At 39.6% G+C, this 18660-nt stretch overlaps 2 protein-coding genes across 5 annotated transcripts in view; one reads left to right on the plus strand and one right to left on the minus strand.

The window, feature by feature from the left end:
* Positions 1-18660, plus strand: part of smu1a (SMU1 DNA replication regulator and spliceosomal factor a) — a 222968-nt gene that overhangs the window by 73380 nt on the left and 130928 nt on the right. The window lies entirely within an intron of this gene.
* Positions 14729-18660, minus strand: part of LOC101172174 (complexin-1) — a 53236-nt gene continuing 49304 nt past the window's right edge. For both annotated transcript variants that reach the window (XM_004073605.5, XM_004073606.5), the window contains exon 4: positions 14729-18603. In XM_004073605.5, coding sequence (XP_004073653.1) covers positions 18406-18603 — 198 coding nt within the window. In that variant the 3' untranslated portion in view covers positions 14729-18405. The remainder of the gene's footprint in view (positions 18604-18660) is intronic.

Here is an 18660-nt window from a genome sequence, read left to right on the forward strand (position 1 = left end):
AACAAGCTTTCAGTCTGGATGCAACCCTGAGGCTTCTTCCCCCAAGAGCTTCATCTGAACCTCCACAGATCTGTGGTTGAAATGCCTGCACTAAAGAGACAAACAAGAAAACTGGATGTTTCATCTGACAGTGCTGTTGTGCAATAAAAAGTGAGACATCCTCCTAAATGTGAACCTGGGGAAATAACAGCCACTTTGTGGTGGCTATTGTCAAAGTCAGTATTTCCTTCTATGCTGCAGAAAAAACAAAGAATCTAGTTTTTGTTTGTCTGCTCAGTTTTGTTGTTTGCCATTTAAACAGGAAGACACAACTTTACAACAGTGTGCTAAATGCATTTTCTCGTTTAAATTCTTTTTTTTTTTTTCCCAATTTACATGGTTTTACGTGGGGTTAATCTTTAGAACAAACTGCAGGAGGAGACATCCAGCAGAAGTAGATTAAGTTTCCCTTTAAATGGTTACACAAGTATATCAGGTTTTTGTCTTTTATCCATTTACGGACTAAATTTATGTAAAAAGTCAAAAGAAAAGACAAAATGTATACATATTTTCCTCAAAAAAAGTGACTCAGTACCTTGAGTTGTTTTTGAGAACTTTCACTTCTTTGTTTTTATAACAATGTTAAAGTTCCTTTACCCAAGTACTGTTTTAGTGCTAGTTGCAGAGATGGGTGCCGAGCCCGGGGGCAACATTCTTCAAGACCGCAGTATCCATGAGATCTGACCTCAACCGTTCTGCTATCGGTACTGGAGAAGTCACATTTTTTTTTGTGCTAGAGCTGTGACGGTGTGGGATATTTGATAACCGTGCTGATGAAGCAGCAGGAGTCGCGGCGTCGCGGTTACCCCCTGCCGCCGCTGCCGAGCACATAACCCCCCGGCGGCCGCGTCGCAAATGAATACAATTCATAATTACAACGCAGTAACATCTAACTACTAACTAACTAACGAATGAACTAACTATATAGGTGTTGTAGAATGAGTGTGTGTATGTGTGTCAGCACGCTGCGTGTGTAGGAGGAAGGAGAGCCTGCCGCGCGCGAGAGTGAGTGAGTGAGTGAGTGAGTGAGTGAGTGAGTGAGTGAGTGAGTGAGTGAGTGAGTGAGTGAGTGAGTGAGTGAGTGAGTGAGTGAGTGAGTGAGTGAGTGAGTGAGTGAGTGAGTGAGTGAGTGAGTGAGTGAGTGAGTGAGTGAGTGAGTGAGTGAGTGAGTGAGTGAGTGAGTGAGTGAGTGAGTGAGAGAGAGGGCGCACAAGTGTGTTGGGGGTGCAAGTTCATGTTTGGTGTTACGGAGTGAAGAAGAACAGTAATAACCGCATCGCGCGCTCAAGAACTTAAAAAAAAAAAAAAAAAAAGGAACGTGCGACATTCTGCAATCTACCTGCATACTCCACCATGTTACCCTATGCAACAGTATTTTATTTTAGAGTGAACAGTTTATTTAATTTGTTTCATGTTTACATCATGACCGCAGTATGTCAAAACATTGCTGTTTGTTTTTCTTTAAAAAATTTATTTTTTCATGTATTTCACTGTTCAAGTTGGAAAACTGTATAAATTAAAATGTCTTGTCAAAAAAACAATGTTGTTGCATAATGGGGAAATAAAACACTTTATGTTCTTAATTTGTAATTTATGTATTTATTTTTCGTCCTCAAAAAGTATCGATAAGAGTATCGTTAAAATCCCGGATCGATAAGCAGTTTCAATGAGAGTAGTAGTAGTACCGTTAAAACCTTGATGATATCCATCCCTAGTTCCACCTCTAGTAAAATGTGGCTTCAATTAAAATGTTAATGGGCCTTTAAAATTTTTTCATTCGCCCCAAAGATTTACCCCGAAATTAACACTCCCTGGTCGCCAATTGCGAGCAAATTTCCCATTTGGCAGGGAAAATGTTGAGGGTTATCGCTAAACCCTGCTGTGAGTATCCATCCAGTGTGTAACATACACTTTCTATAGAATCGTGGAATCCCTCTTAGAGTCTTCAAACAGCATAATGTGACCTTTTAAAAAATATATTTGTTCAAGCATTAGTGTTCTGCTGTCCCACATGATTAGCTCAACTCTGGTTTATTGTCTTTAATTTTTTTTTATTTTTCCTTTTTTTATTTTTCCTTAGCAGTTCTTTTAGCTTTAATCTTTGTTTACTTTCTTTTATTTTGGGGCATTAAGGTTTCCTGTTTCTTCAAACTATTGAGCCCAACCTAACCCAGTTGATCCCTCTACGCTGACGCTCATATAACGTTCCATATCATATTTTTGTCTTTTTTTCTTATATTCTGGGTCAGAAATCCCAGAGAAGATCATCCTGCCAGGTTTCCTACCTTATCATGTCCTTTTTAACCACAGCTTCACACACATGGCGTCACAGATATGAAGTGTGCCAAAGGAAAGCCCCACTTTCATCTTGTGATGGAAAAAGTTGTTTGCTAATTATAAATGGACTGTCCTAGTTTATGACTGACTGTCTCTTTTAGCATAGCTAAACACAAAATAACCACTTTTATTTCTCACTGTGTGAAAAACATGCAGCGGTTCCTGCTATAAAAGAACCGGCATTTCAATTTCAAAGCACACCATTTGCTTGAAGCGCCTCTCTTGACAGTGGAACAATGGACGTCTTAAATTAAATTTGAAACAATTAGGTTGCCTGCTGTAAGTAATTGGTTTTCTGGATGGATCAAACAGACGCTCGGGCTCAGATAAGACGAAAAGGGGGCGGACCCACAGATTCAGCTAAAGATTGGTCCCAGATGCTTTGAGTGCGCTCTTAAGATGCGCCTGTGCAACACTTATCTTGAACTTGCATCCTTTCCTTTTCCCTTCACATTCTATTCAGTGGATTCACTGCTAAGGGGTGATTTACATTAACCCTTGTGCCATCCTAGGCACTTTACCATTGGGAGTTGGGTCATCTAGAACCACTAGACAGTGGTCTGAACCTTTTTTCTTCAATGATTTGTGATCGTCACTGGTGTCCATGGATTACATGAAATCTTTCCACCTTTATCCACCTTTGTCATGGTAGGGAGAACACGTCAATGTGAGGGGGGGGTCATAGGATAGCACAAGGGATAAACCACTGGCTGCCGCGGTCAAAATTTACATTGGGCCCTTAGCATTTCATCCTGTTACAACATTTCCTGAGATATTCAGTTTTGTGGCACAGCAGACGTTAATCCAGATCAATCTAGGGAGTGCAGTCACTGATATGCTGTACTACAGCATCTGATCTGGGGAGGATACTTGAGACAAGTGCAGGCTTGAAGAAAGTGCTAGAGTCTGATACGTGTTGGAAGCCTTATATGAAGGTGTGTCTGATGAGGAAAACACGTAGGTAATGTTGGTGACCAACCTCTGCTCTATTGCTCTATGACCAAAGCACAAACACTGTGACCATCAGTGTGTACTTTTACTTATTCACTTATTTTGTCTTATTTAATTTACTTTGTCGTACAAGTTGCAGATGTTCTTCCGTTCCTTTTTTTTATTTTTTATTTTTTTAACTTTAACAGCTGGGCAGGCAGATGAGAACTGAGGGCCTCTTGTGTTGGACATATTTTACTTTAACAAGAGGGGTTATTAATCTTCAGTCAATCATGTTTGAAAATCTTTGGTGTTGGACCGGACGGAAAAGGAAAGAAGGGAAGAAGAGAGAGGGATGTTGGGGGGGGGCGGGGGTAGGAGGGTGATAATAGGAGGGGGGGATAAGACCATGAAGCAGCATAGAGCAGACAGGTTTACTGGTTGTTTATCATTACGGTACGGTTCAAATGTAGTACAAAAAGGGCGGGGCCTGTACACACACTTAAATGTTATCAACACACCTGCTAGCTGCAAAAACGTCCAAAAGTCAACATGTACACAAAACAGATAGTGTTCACACACGCATACTTATGCCTTTAAACCAACTAGTGTGAAATATTTCTTTCATTCAATCATGCAAACGATTAGTGCATTTCGTTCCTGTTTCGTTTCCGTTCGTTTATAATGTTGTGCTGTTTAACCTGAAAAATTTTGGTTGTTTTACTTTACTGATCACTTTACTTTACTTTTGGATCTATTTCACTTTGCTGTTTTGGATGTCTTTTTTGCTACAGCGGACAAAAAGAATTTCCCCATCGTGGGAATAATGAAGTCTATCTTATCTTATCTTATTTTATAGAGTGCAGAGACAAGTCAATCTTGTGTAAAATCTATCAACATCAGCAGGACGGATGTTACTTGTCTGGTCTGTGACACATTTTTAATCTGAAAATTACTTAAATGACCAAAAAAAATGTATTAGCCATAACGTTAGTGTCCCAGGAAACCTTTTTTTCTTATATGCTAGCATTACAAAGACATATTCATTCTTTTGTCTTTTTATTCCTCTAACATCTATGGAGGAATTTTGGACCATTCTTTCCATAATTTCATTCATCTTGTCAGAAAAAACTCTCGTGATGTCACACTAATACTTTTTGGAGTGACTGAGTTACTCTCAAATGATTCTCTTCTTTTTCACGGCTGAGGTAATTTTTCCTTCATAGACATTAGTGGTCTCCAACTTTATTACAGAGGGTTTTTATGGGAAGCTATGCTTTAACAGACCAGTACGTCACAAGAACATTTTTCTTTATGGTATGAAGCCCATTGAGGCAACTACTGTTGTAAGATTGGGCTATATAAATAAAGTTGAACTGAATTAAATTTAGGAAGTTCTCAAAAACACAAACTTCTGGTTAACAAGCTAGAACCATCTGGAGGTACCAAGACAACAAAACCACTGGTGCAGACCATATTCTACAACAGTCCACTGGATAACCTTACAGTTGCTTTGAGTCAGGTTTACGTTGAACTTAGCTGCTTTCATGTTGTGCAATTTTGTCGTTGCAAAACAAACCCAAATCCTCATCTTTTCACTGCAGTGGTTTATGGGCAACCAAATTGTGACAGATATTTGTAAAAATGTTTAAAAAATAAGATTGTTCCTTCATATAATTTCAACATATGAATTAGGGCTGCACAATATGAGGAAAATTTGCTATATGCGATATTAGTGATCAATACTGCGATGACGATATAACTTGTGGTAAATTAACAAATAGCAAAACAACCAAAAACATCATTTCCATTTAATTGCAACAGTATAAAAATGATACTACAAATGACCAATGTCTACATAGGAGGCGAACATCTAACATAAAAGGGATCCATCCGATTTGTCAACGTCAAGGGCTCCATCCAATTGGTCAAATGCATAAATGGATTTATTTGATTAGTTAAATACTTCAAACTGCCATAAGATTGTTTTAGCACATTTATTGTAACCATTTATTGCAATTTTCTCCGTCTTTTGTGATTTGGGTATTGCACAGCTTGATGTCGCCATAACGATAAATCTGCGATATATTGTGCAGGCCTAATATGAATAAAACAAAACCTTATTCAACTACAAGTTTATAGTCCAAGCTAACAAAAAAAGTAAAAAAAAAATGTGCAAGAAAGTTGCAATTATGTACTAACGTGCTGTTCCATTATTGGCTATCATTAGCATTTAACCCTTTAACACCAGAGATGTCGGCCATTACACCTAAATAACATATTCTTTGTCATTCCGTAGCTGTTACTGCCGTAATCAACTTGAATCGGCTGATTAGATAAAGGTTTTATAATGCAAGAACTAGTTAACCACCACAAATATATGTTTACGTTTTTAGAACTTTAAATTTGGACAAGTTTCCTGTTCAACCCAATGGACATGTCTCGTGTGTTGCGACGCTTGACATTTCCCAACCTATTTGTTACATATGAGTTATTTAGAAATAACTGAAAATTTCAGGCTGCATCTGTAGTTTACAGCAGTTATTGTTACAACAGGAACACCTTCAGGAAAAGGTGGAATGATCTCTGACCGTGAAAATCAAGCTTGACAGCTTAGGCAGAACAGAATTGCTCAAGTACACGAAGACAAAACCCGAAAAGAAACGGAGCAATAAAACCAAAATTCCATCGACCAAACTGTCTGAGACAATAACCTCAAGCAACAGTCCTGAACCTCTCCGGTTCTTTCTGCTCCACACCTGATTTTCCGGTGACAGTTCTTCTTGCTTCAGAGAAAGGTAATGGGAGACTGAGCGCATAACAACAGCGTGGCAGCTTCCCGGAAGGAAAAGCTATTGAAGCACAGCAGTATTTATAGATGGAACAAAATATCTTGTTTACCTCCTTCAGGTCCACATGGAGAATCGTGCAGAATTATTTCTCCCAGTCTGTGTTTTCTATTTGTGGAGAGGCGAAGGTTTCCATTTATACTGCAGGGATCTGCACTAGATTAGAGGGTGTGGATGTGCGGTCATTACAGACTATCTCACGCTTTACACCCAGAGGATACACGCTCACTAATTGAGGTCAAGATTGCTCTTTACTGGACTTTTTAAAATCCTTTGCAACCCATTTGTCTTCTGCTTTTTCTGGATACAGTGAAATGGAAGATTCTCCCCTTGGACTGCCGGGCTAGAATTGAATGCTTTATAATTCACAATGCCTCTCATTATCATTAGCATGGATGAAAAAGTTGCTCCCATGACATTTGATGATATAGGTCAGTAAGACTTTCTTCTTCTTCATTTATATTCATTAAACACATCTGTTATACCTTCTTCTGAGCAGCTGTGATGGACGAGATGTCAAAGAGCTTGTCTTTGGTTTAGCAGTTAGCTGTCAGGACTGAACTCAGTTCTACCCCTAAAGAGAAAGATGATCAATTTTCAAAAGTGCAGAAAATGTTTTCCCGATCTTCTTTGCTTTGTGTACACCCCTTGAACCTTAATCGTTAACACCAGAGCTTTAGCTTCATTGTAGACACTCTTTGAACTACTGTAACTCTTTGACCATTCATGCAATTAATGTGATTCTGATAAAGAAAAAACGATCTTTGCGCTGATGTGGGAAGTATGTGGAAAGTACTAAACGTCTCACGTACTAAAAGTGGGAAGTTTAGTACTTTGTGACACACTAAACATTGTCGGTTGTGCCAAACTTTACAGTAGTAAAGTGTACAGTAGCAAACTTTAAAATATTAAAGTAGTAAAGTAAAAAACTGTACAGTAGCATGAACCGCCTGTTTCTCCAAAATTAACGCAAAGCGCTTTTCTCTGCTTCAAAGTCAGTTGCAATTATGTTAATTTTGTAAACAGTTGAAGAGTTATGGTAGTTCAAAGAGCACGTGTTATTTAGGTCCCACTGTCAACAGCTCCAGTGTTAGATTTAAAACCTAATGTGTTGGGTTTTCACCCTTCAATTGAACAAATTTCTTAAAGTTGAGATTTTCTTTCGTTCGCCCTGAGTTCTTTTGTGAAATCTTTGCTCCGCAGCTAAACAACAGGTGGGCAAAAAACACACAGGCTGCTTTAGCCCTACTCTTTTTCAGACTTGGGCTTTGCTTCATTTTAAAACCACCTGAAGTAGTTTTGATTCAAGCATGTCTTTCTGAACGGAATTACGCATAGGGAGGTGGTAACTTTAGCACAGAGAGTGCTAACAGCTAGCATGTCGGTGTTTTCATAAATACTCTCCTTTCTGCTCACACTTGCCAATGAATAAATTAAAAGAACATAAAATGCGGTTCCAGCCTGTGTGTGTAATGACCGGGGTATGAGGGGGCCCAGTGGAGAGCATTTAATTGACAGTGACTGCTGCATTTGCACAGGAAACCAGTAGAGCTGCATCTCTCCTGCAGCCAGAGTGCTGTTTAGAGAGCACAAAGGCAGCTTGGTTTGAAAAGGCAGCCTTGGAGCATGAATACTAATGGAATTGATTTATACCTCCATTTCCTGCTGGGAGCCTTGAGGAGCGCAGACTGTGGTGCGTGCTCAACAGCCTGAAGTGGTGGAAAAAGAAGCAAGACAGTGAAACCATCAGAGGTGTTTTAGTTCTGCAGCAAAAGGAGCAAAGAGGGTTGCCGCTATTAACATCCTCTGCCGTCATGGCTCTGCACTCTGAGGTCCTCCAGTTAAAAGCGTCCCTTGACATGAGGAGTGTGTCAGGGAAATACACTGCACCTCCGTGTTTACCCCAACACCCCCAATTTTATGAAACCATAAAGAATGAACCTCTGTATGGAGAGTAAAAGTGCACGCCATCATGGGGGATAAATCCATCCTTAAAGACCCATAAAACAAATAAAAGCAATTAAAACAAAGACGTGTTGCCCTGTTTTCACCATCTTCACTGAAGTACTGATGAAATTTAAGTCTCATGTATTTTATCAGCCAAAAAATGCTAAACCGGTGAAGAAAATGGAAACAGGAGAAATTAGTAATGCAAAAATAACTACATGTAGCAGATGTTAATGTAAAGTGAAGACCTTAAGAAGCTTAAAGTGGGAAGACGAAAAAAGAAAGGAAAATTAAAGCCGCAAGCGGCGTTGTTTGGCCCGCAGACGCAACCCGCCTTCCACGCCCAACTCTAAGTACAACCGCCGCCCTAACTGCCCTCACCGCCCTCATCGGCCTCACCGCCTACCTTTTGTCCCGTCTCCAGCTGGTGCAGAACGCTGCTGCACGCTTGTTAAATATTTTAAAAAAATTGCGAAATGCAGATTTTGGCACAAAATGGCAGACAAACAATAGGCCGTTTGCCATCACGTAATGATTTCAAAACTTTGTTTGGATATCCCCGACATGCTTGTGTGGTTTGCCGATTCTAAAAAAAAAAAAAAAAAAAAAAAAAAAGCATTCCGAATTTTTAGTTTTTTTATCGTTTTTGTTTACCACGGCCACATTCCTGTATCGATCTTGTCGTATGTTACATCGTTTTGTTCAGCGTGGGCCAGAGAATCACATATTTCATTTTCACGACATTCCGATAAAAATTGTGCGAGCTAGCTAAGATTGCATCAGTTGCGAATTCACCACGCGCAGGCCGTTCAAAATCTATTACTTCTAATTCTAACATTTTGTCCACAGTAGCTTGCCATTGATGACCGACAAGTTTCAAGAGGATCGATAAAAATCCCTAGGACGAGTTTTCCTTTGGATCTGGTACTAAAGGTGCTTTTTTCGGAAAAATCAAGATGGCTGCCTCTTCCCAAGGTCAAAGGTCAACAAAACTTCTTTGGTGGTTGAAAATTTGAGGTGGCGGCATGTGTGTGCGTTTACGTGAAAATTGCTCAAACACAAGTGTCGTTTTCTTATGTTGTCAAAAATCGTGAAAATCGCCAATTCCCAGAGTTTGCCACAAATTGGCAGCCAAACCGTAGGCCGTGTGGCCATCCCATAATGATTTAAAAACTTCTTTGGGATATTTCCAACACGCATGTTTTGGTTTCGTACCTGTATTTTGAAAAAAAAAAATGTTTTGGCTCCATAAGCGATTTTCGGCCCATTCATATTTTTTACGGGAACGTTCGCTGTGGTGTCATCAACTTTGGGGGGATGAAGTTCTCTTTGCCGAAAATTCATTTTCAATTTATCTTAGGTGTGTGCCAATTTTGGTGACTTTTCGAGTATGTGGCGGGGGTCAAATTTTCGCTCAAATCATCCGTAAAAAACGTAATAAAATAGTGAAACAAAGCAGAAACAATATAGAAGTTTCTGCAGTTAGGATTTCCTATGTATTTCAATGCAGCCTGTCTTTTACTAGGTGCTGGGCACGTCTTTTTGGCTTTATACCGTTTTATAATTACGTTTATATATGACGTTTTTGCGTTGGTGTTGTGCGTGTTAGTGTGTATTTTTGTTGTGTTACACAATTGTGATGTCGTTTTGTGCTTTGGGCGACTTTTGACCTGATTTTTTTTTGCCGTTTTGACACGTTTTTTTTACGTTTTGAACCTTTTGAGTGTTCGACTCTAGGTGCAGTTACAATATGGTCCTTGCAGTCAGTGACTGCTGCTGCGGGCCATGTTGCGGCTAAACAGCGTTGAGGGCCGCCGTGGGCTAAGCTGCGGCTTCAATCACGTCGCACATCCTGTAGTTTCCAATTCCAAAAGCGATCGAATGATCTCCATAAACTCCAGGGTAATAATTCCACCGATCAATGTCTCTGAGAGTCACAATTTGTTGACTTTAATGTTGCGGCCAAACAGCGTTGAGGGCCGCCGTGGGCTAAGCTGCGGCTTCTTTGTCCGACGCACGTTCCAATGAAAAGTCCCAAACGTCTGCCTGGCTGCGTTGTATTTATTTTCTTCTGCAGGTTTCCAATCAATACAGTCCAAACGATTGATAAATTAAATATTCCAGCAGTGACATACTTCCAAACCACACAAGTGACGCGATCAAGTAACGCGGTCAACAAATCATGTGATCACCGCGGCTCACCCAGCTTCCTCATCCATTCTAATGCTTCGCCAGCGAGTAAGTGAGCACCTTTCAAACTTCGTGCCACACACACCCCGAGTGACACACCCACAACCTGGTTGATGACGCTGCGCTTCACCTGTGCCACCTCTATTATGGTTCCTACAGGCCATAATTAGAAGAAGCTGAGCAGTACTAAAAAATGTGGCAGTGCTAAGTTAGAGGCTAAATGCTAGGTTTTCCATTAAACATGTAAAACAACTGAGGTTTGCTTAGCAATGATTAAAAACAAGATTTAGAAAATGCTTGTCAGCTGCATTTGAATTAAGCTGAAGCATCCCACGTTTAATTTGAATAACAATGTTAAGTGTTAAATACTGTCTCCTGCTTGATAATACATTAGATCAAAAAAGGTTAACTAAAGCAGAGGTGCAGCTGTTCCTATTAGATTCAAAGGAAATAAAAGCTTAGAACCAGTTCCAGTTTGTCAGTGCAATCTGATTGCACATCAGTGTTTTCCAGTAAAATGAAAAGAACACAGAACAACCTGGAGCCCGTTGGTGCTGAACATAACACTATGACTTTTTTTGTTCATACAAAAACTGCCAAATTCAACAACAAACTCATCAAAATAGGATGTGTTCGTTCATGCATTTGGCTAAATTTGGGAATTGCCAAACTTTGCTGGTGAAGGACGAGTCCTTTTATGTTTGATAAACTGCAGAAAATGTCACTGTTTCCCGTATCATTGCATTCCATAGAGGACAATTCTGACGTTTAAGTGTTTTATTTATCCTCCACCAGCTGTCAGTCATCGTGAGGTTTTTACAGTGTAGAATTCTGAAAGCAACATTTGATGAAGATGTTTTGAATCTTAAAAAGTAGAGGTTTTGCATGTGATTTTGTAGAAATGTTGGTTGTGTTAAGTTGGTTGAAATTCTTTGTAGGAATTAAGATGAACGGTACTTAGTTTTCTTAACTCTTTTAAATGTGCAGTTAGAGTGTGGTTGAGGGTGTCTGAGTGTAGAGCATTAATCAGTCAACATCTGGTACAGCAGGCAGGGAAAAAGATTTTGGACCCCCCTGGATTAGCAAACCACATGTGCTTTTGAAGAGCAGCAGCATGACACCAAGTTGTGTGATGAATTAGGAAACTCATTAGTGTAATGAAGGATCTTTTCTGCACAAATCTATGGATTTTATTAAAATGCTATATTGGATGGTATGAATTAGACGGCATGTCTGCATGTTTAATGAAAGGACATTTATGATTTTGGGCTAAATGTACCTAGGACCTTCGTTATTTTACTTTATTACTTTATTTATTTTATTTCCCAACTAATGACTCATCCGCAGTACTGAGGGAAATAACTTTAACAAAAAAAGTAACAAACAAACTAGAAAAGAAGTAGTCCGCTCCCGCACTTAACTAGTCAAGTGGACCGGCGGAGCGCGGACTTACAGCTTTGTGTTTGAGGGGAAGGGGGGGGGGGGTGCTTTGTTACATGAGCGGTATGTGGGAGATTTAGAACTGCGATCCGTTCCGCAGCTCTAGGGGAACGGGCTACCGAACTCAGAACCGGGTCTAAAACTGTGTGTCTGAGCAGAGGATCGTGAGCACACACACAGCGCTTTGGGGCGGTGTGAGCTTCAAAGCAGAAAGGCCGCTCAGTCCTTAGAAATCGTTCAAACAATCACGTGGATTTGTGTTTCCAGTCGTGTCCCGACTAAATAAAGGCTGATGTTATTCCCACATGTTTAAATGCAGCCAAGATGCAGATTGCAGCACCACCCAAAGCTAATGTTGTTAGCCCGTGTTAGCATACTGCTAATTCTGGCTTCTTTCCGGCTCCGTTTTTCAACAGAAAAAGCAATGACCACACGGATTAAAATTAAAACGATGAGCGAAGAGGCGTTTCATAATAATCGTAACATTATTAAAAGCACGTTTAGAAGATCGTCTTGTTACAGAGCTGATATATCAATGTATAAAGCCGCCCGGCAACATTGTTTTGTATTGAATTGTTACATCCAATAAAGTTTGAGAAAAAAATAGCCGCTCGGCGGAACTGATATCCGCTTCCGGTTTTTCAAACCCTACTGCGCATGTGCGAATGATTTATTCCGACCAAAAGTGTGAGCCATGTGAACGTTTTTTATATTCTGAAAACATTTTTCTGGAACCATGTACACGTTTGGATTCTAATCCGACCATTGATCCGGTCAAGATATTATTCACATGTAACCGCGGCTTATGGTGTCGACTCGCAGCGTGGCGGGGGCGTGGCATCACGATGGTGTCTCTCCATCGGGATGTCAGTCACCCATCACGATGGACGATGGTATCGTCCATCGGCACAACCCTAAGGACAACCCTATAGAGATAAAAGTGAAAGTGTTTTATAAAATACACATTTTTGATGTTTTGTGTCAACACTTACTGTAAAAGGAAAGCTTTCTTTTGTTATCCTGTTTGTTTAAGCTGAAAAGGTCCTCCTTTATGGTTTGCTGTAACTGTAGGTCAGGGGTGCTCATTACATCGATCACGATCGACCGGTCGATCTTCAAGGACACAAGCGTAGATCGCAGGCCAGCAAAGATAGATAACAAAGAAAAAATAAAATAAAAATCCGTCAGCGAATCAAAGTCCTTCCAGAAAAGTACATGACTTGATTGACATGTAGAACGGCCAATCGAACATCCTCTTCACATGCGTGTTTCAACACACTGAGCGCTAATTCTGTCTGTCATCAGAAAGTCGCTACTTGCCCCACGGTCCCCGGCAGAAGACCACTCAGGCCCACTGGAGTGTTCATTGAGGCCCAGATCGCCCCGCGTGCCTCTGCAGTTCCCGCCCGATGGATCCAAGCCCACTGAGGCAGAAGTGTTTTCCTGTAGCATGTGCTTCTGGAGCGCTGCCCATGGAGCCAACAGCGCTTTAGAAATGCCATGCTCCCCCCATTGCATGGTTTACAGCAGAGCATGAAAAATGACAGTCACTGCTTTCTGATTTTGTAATAAAACGCCTCATCTCTTAATACTTAAGTATCTGCTGACATATATTCGTACTCTTATTGTGTAGTTTTTAAATTATTAGTACATAAACAATTGTATGTACTTAAAATCTTCTTTCTTAAAATGTTTAACCATTCATCCAAGTGGCTTGCATCCGTTTGATGACGAAGCCGCTTGTGCGGGCGGTGAAAGACTCAACTTCAAGACATTTCCATATCATGAAATGCCAAACATGTTAATCCATGTTTTTATAGCAGCAGCATCGGCCTGAAACTGCTGTGATTGACAGATAAAATGTTATCATTGTCAGAATATTGGAGTTTTTGTCAGTCCTATGTTAACAGTTTGGTGAGTTTGAGCAAACGTTCAGTGTGTTTGCAGAGAAAAAAACAAAAATAGAAAAAAAACGTGTTTCTTTCTCAAAGGATTTCGACCATAAATATGCCATAATGAAATACATGAAAGTCAGCAACCACAAAAAAATGTACAAGTTGTTAGTAATAGGTAAATCAGAGAACTATTTTAGTAAAGATCAAAAGCCCCATATTAATGACAATATCTTCAAGTAATTTTCTTTTCACGAGTTTATTCTCCAAGTCCACTTTTGGGAAGTTTAGATTTGATCAGCAGTTAATTCCTTCAAAGTTTTCCTAAATTTAGCACGTTGAGCACAAACCGGTGAAGAACAAACTGAAGCCGAGTTTTTCTGTAGCGAGAAGCACCAACGTGCAACCTGTCAGCAAAATCAAATTTATGGAAATGTGAACAACCCTGTCCAACCAATTATTACAGTTGACCAAAAATAATTGATTTGTCTTAATGGAGATATAAATTATTCAAGAAAAATTCTAAAGCTTTGAAAATTATCAGTGTGTTTTACATTTACTTGATCCTATATACTATAAAAGTGTATTTATTTAATGCAGGAATCCAAACTGATGTATTGACGTTTTAGTTGCAGATCGTTTAGGTAGGCGTTGGTATGGGCCTTCTCTCCAGTTCAGCTGTTAAAGTTGAGATGGGGTTTGGACTTCGTCGAAATACTTTGTGATAAAGTTGCATCTCCATCCAGTCGTGACTTGAACAACACAGTGCATTCTGTTTGCAGCCCTTTTTGATTTTATTGAAGAGATGTTGCGATTCCTTTAAGAGTAAAATAAAAGCTAAAATATAAAAGCACAACAGTCATGTTTGAGATGCAGAACAGGGTTGACTGACAGAAGCAGTAACAGGGTTTACAGTCTTTCCCAGAGAACGTCATGCAATGGGATGATACTGACTGCAAGATAACTCCAGCACATCAGCGGCAGATAGTTTTCCAAAAATAAAATTCACATGGCCTCGCCCATTGCTTCAATATGTGTTTGACACGGAGGCAGACGAGCTTGCTGCCAAATGGTGTAAATGCAGAAACGCAAGACGATGAAAAATCATATGAAATCACTTTATTCTTAGTGTGCGGTGATTCCATTTTTTCAAGAAGGTTACAGACTGAAATATTTGTCTAAAATGGCATGCAGTGAGGCTAACAGAGCTCTGAAACACACACACAGAGGACACAAAACGGTTATATCGACAACCTTGCCTACGTCACACAGCATAAGCATGCATACATTTTTCGTCAACAAATAGGAGATAGAAAGAGAGAAGAAGGGGCACGAGTTGAAGAGATTTTGCCGTAGAAAAAAAATGTGTCAAATGAACAATGTTTGTTTTTTTCCTCAAAAATATTAAACACCAGAGGACAGAAAACAGGACTGACTACAGACAACGGAAGAAATACAGTGCACCAGAGTAAGCATCCTAACACGTAGAGAACAGAGAGAGACAGAGGAAACATCAGACGGCTACATTCAAGTCACATCAAAGATTTCTTCTAGTTTTTTTTTTTCTTTTTCATATTTCAGTGTGTTTTCTAAAACCTGTTCTTGGCCGTGTAAGTGGCAAAAAGGGTTGACTTTAGATGGCAGGACATTTCTGGCACTGGACTATACGAAGTAGTGATCACTTGTGACTTGGGCAGTTAGGTTGGGCAGTAATGTCATAACCATCAGAATGCAATCATGTAGCATCTACATGGTATTGACGAAAGCATTTCGGATGGTTGAAGTGGGTGGATTCCACGTAAACATGATCGGATTTCAGAGTAAACAAGTTTGAAAGGCCTCCATTGGAACACGATTGTGATTTAAAGCCGGTGTCTCACTGGGCTGCAGACAAACACAGGAAACTCCTGAACTGATAAACTTTATTATTTTAAAACTTGGAATTACTCTGGAGTGTTGGACAAACAAACATCTAAAAAGATTTGAACAACTTAAAATAGAAAATTCTGTATTTAAAAGGTTGCCAAGTCAAGAGTTAACCTTCAATTTTTCTTAAACTTCTATCACTGTTTGATCCACGGAAATTTCATTAAGTACACATTTATAATAAGTTTAAGAAACCTTCGACAACTTTGATTGAATTGATCACATTTTGAAACGTCTTTTGCTCAAAAACTTGTTTTCATCTTGTTAAAAACTATAATAGAATTTTTGCCCTACAATGGGTGTGAGCAAATGAAGTATCCCTACAAATCTTTAAAAAGCATTTTTAAAACGTCCTTGAGGAAACTGTAATTTATCAAAAACAGTCTCAGCCCAGTGAGATACGATGCTTTCAGGTTGTGTTGCTTGGGAGTCCTTTTCATGGGCAGTAATCGGTGTTTCTAGAATTTTCCAGGGCTAATCAAAAGACATGCATTGGCTAAATAAGATGCTAAAAATGAGAAAGTCGAGTTAATATAGACTAAAACCCTATTCTACTCTCAGCAAAGGCGAACAATGGTTAACGTCTAACCAAAGCATAAAGCTTGAATACCTGAGAATTTTAAAGTAAAGTATGAATGGGTGATGTGACTAAAATCAGTTGACGAAGTCTAATAATACCAGCCCTATTCTTTGGTTTGATTATAGAACTACTCTGACAATGGATGAATCGGATAACTACTGGTTGCTAACTATCTGCAAATACAGAGGCTAGCAAAGGCAGTTTACAAGTATGACCTACCGGTACATTAAAACTACACAAAATCCAGTAAATGTGCTTTACACATTTGATCCTTTTTGATCCTTTTTATTTTTTTTAAACACCATCATTAGCGTTTTATAGAACTCACAAACACACAGAGAAGCTAAATTTCTCCTATTGACTGCGCTGGAAAACAGTTCCAAAATCGGCGCTTAGCTAAAAACAGTGAGAGTGGTGAAATAGTTTTGCGAGAGTCAATTGCAGCAGGCGGATTACAAGAACATCAGCCAACACGTTCAATCGCAAAAGGAGCTAACTCATTGCTAATAACAGAACATTAATGGTCCTGTATCCGTCCTGTGCACACGGCAACCAAACAATGTTAGCATTAGTGTTGTCACAAATGGTGGTGTCACCCATTGGTTTAATCCTTTAACACCAGAGCTTTAACGTAATTCCAGTGGATTCTGATGCAGCGAAAATCAGCTGCAATGCAACACTTTCTGGTAGTAAAGTGTTTATATGATCAACGTAAACCGACTGATTCTAATGCTTTAGGTTTTTGGAATCCCGGTATTTGCGTTAAATCTGATTTGCGCTGATATGAAACACTTAACAGTAGTAAAGTGTTTACGCAAATGTAAACCCACTGATTCTGGCGCTTCAGATTCTGTTAGAATTACGTTAATTGCGTAAACGGTTGAAGGGACAGCTCCAGTGTAGGCTAATTGGAGAAGAACAAGGCATTAGCCGAGGCCCACTGTCATTGTCTGCTGCGTGAGTCAGTAGAACCAGCTGGAGCTGGTGTGGAATGTCAGAAAAATCTGGAATGTTTGACATGATTCTTGTGTAATGATTCTGAAGAAAGTTGTTCTTACGTCTTCAACATTCTTCAATTTGTGCCATGTCAGTTTTTGACTCTAAGAAAAAGAAATGGTCGGATTTGCGACGTTGGCAAAGTCGCCGTGAAAATCCATTTGTGACGAGAACAAAATCCAGGTTTTTGTTTAGTTTTAGTTGAGATGTTCTGCCTGCTTTGAAAAGAACACGTGGACCAATCTGTGTTTTTGACAATTACCAACACAATAAAGAGTAAATTTTGACACACAATTATGAAGATTGTCTGGTATTGCTGATTTAAGTTTCAACTCCCATCAGTCAAACTAACGCACACAGGACAACCTCATATTTTTCAGAATATATTGCACTATCGTCACTGTCTGTTCACATAGAATGTGTGTTCACAACACAAGTTGTGTGTTTTCTTTAAGTTTTTTAACATCTAAAAAAATAATGACGCCATTGGACTTTAAAAGCTGTGACTTTAGGAGGTGATTAACAGATGGAGGTTTTCTCCATGGAAGAACTTTCTGGACACGCTGAACACGTCGGGCGGATTGTTGTTTTAAATAAAAATGGAGATCCAGTTATTGCCTCAAATATCAATGTATTCGGATTTACCGGAACAAAATCTGTCCACATCACTTCACAACCATAAACTACATGCAAAAGAGTAAAAACCCCAAATAAACCAACAAAAATATTTAATTACCGACAAATTCCTCCAGGTTCTGGTTTACACAGCTTGTTTGAAACGTATAGTTGAGGATTTACATTCTCCGTGAATAAATGAGGGACAGAATGAGTTGAATCTTCACCATGAAAACCAAAAATTGCTTATATATACACGGCATGTATCAAATATCAGCAAGAACTTAAAAGTAAAACTCAATCAAATTTTGATATGATTTGGAAAATTTCTTGAAAAATATGGCTTATACTCTTGGTCATCTTGCTATATATCATATTTCACTCATAGATATAGGTCTCTCTTTTTTTGTACAACCAAGGCTATTTACAAACAAAAGGGTGGATGATGGATGAGCCCTGGAAAATGGTTTCTATCACGGTGCTCTTAACAGTTCGAATCACTCTTCTTAGCTTTAAGACAAGATAATGGCACGCTACCCAGAAGACACCTTGGGTTGAAAGTGGTGAAGATAGATGTGGCTAAAGGGTGGGGCAGGACAGGCTGTAACAGCATTAATTAGAAGGACGCTGCAGGAAGTTAAACCACATTTCAGCTGAGCCACTATTACTTTTTATTGAACATATCCATGAGAGGGGCTGGGAGGAACTTCATGACCGTATCCACGATGCTTTCCTCCTCCTCCTCCTCATCGCCACAGCCGGTGGGAACGGCCTTTTTCGGACGGGTAAGGCTTCCCTCGGAGGCCTGCTCCATCGCAGCTGCTGCCTCCGCCTCTTTCTCCTCCTTCTTCTTAATGCCATACTGCAAATGCAACATTAAATCAACTTGAAGTCTGTTCAATTATGATCCTCGAAGGGT

The sequence above is a fragment of the Oryzias latipes genome, chromosome 10 (assembly GCF_053564925.1).
Source record: "Oryzias latipes strain Hd-rR chromosome 10, Olatipes_Hd-rR_3.1".
NCBI classification, from domain to species: domain Eukaryota; kingdom Metazoa; phylum Chordata; class Actinopteri; order Beloniformes; family Adrianichthyidae; genus Oryzias; species Oryzias latipes.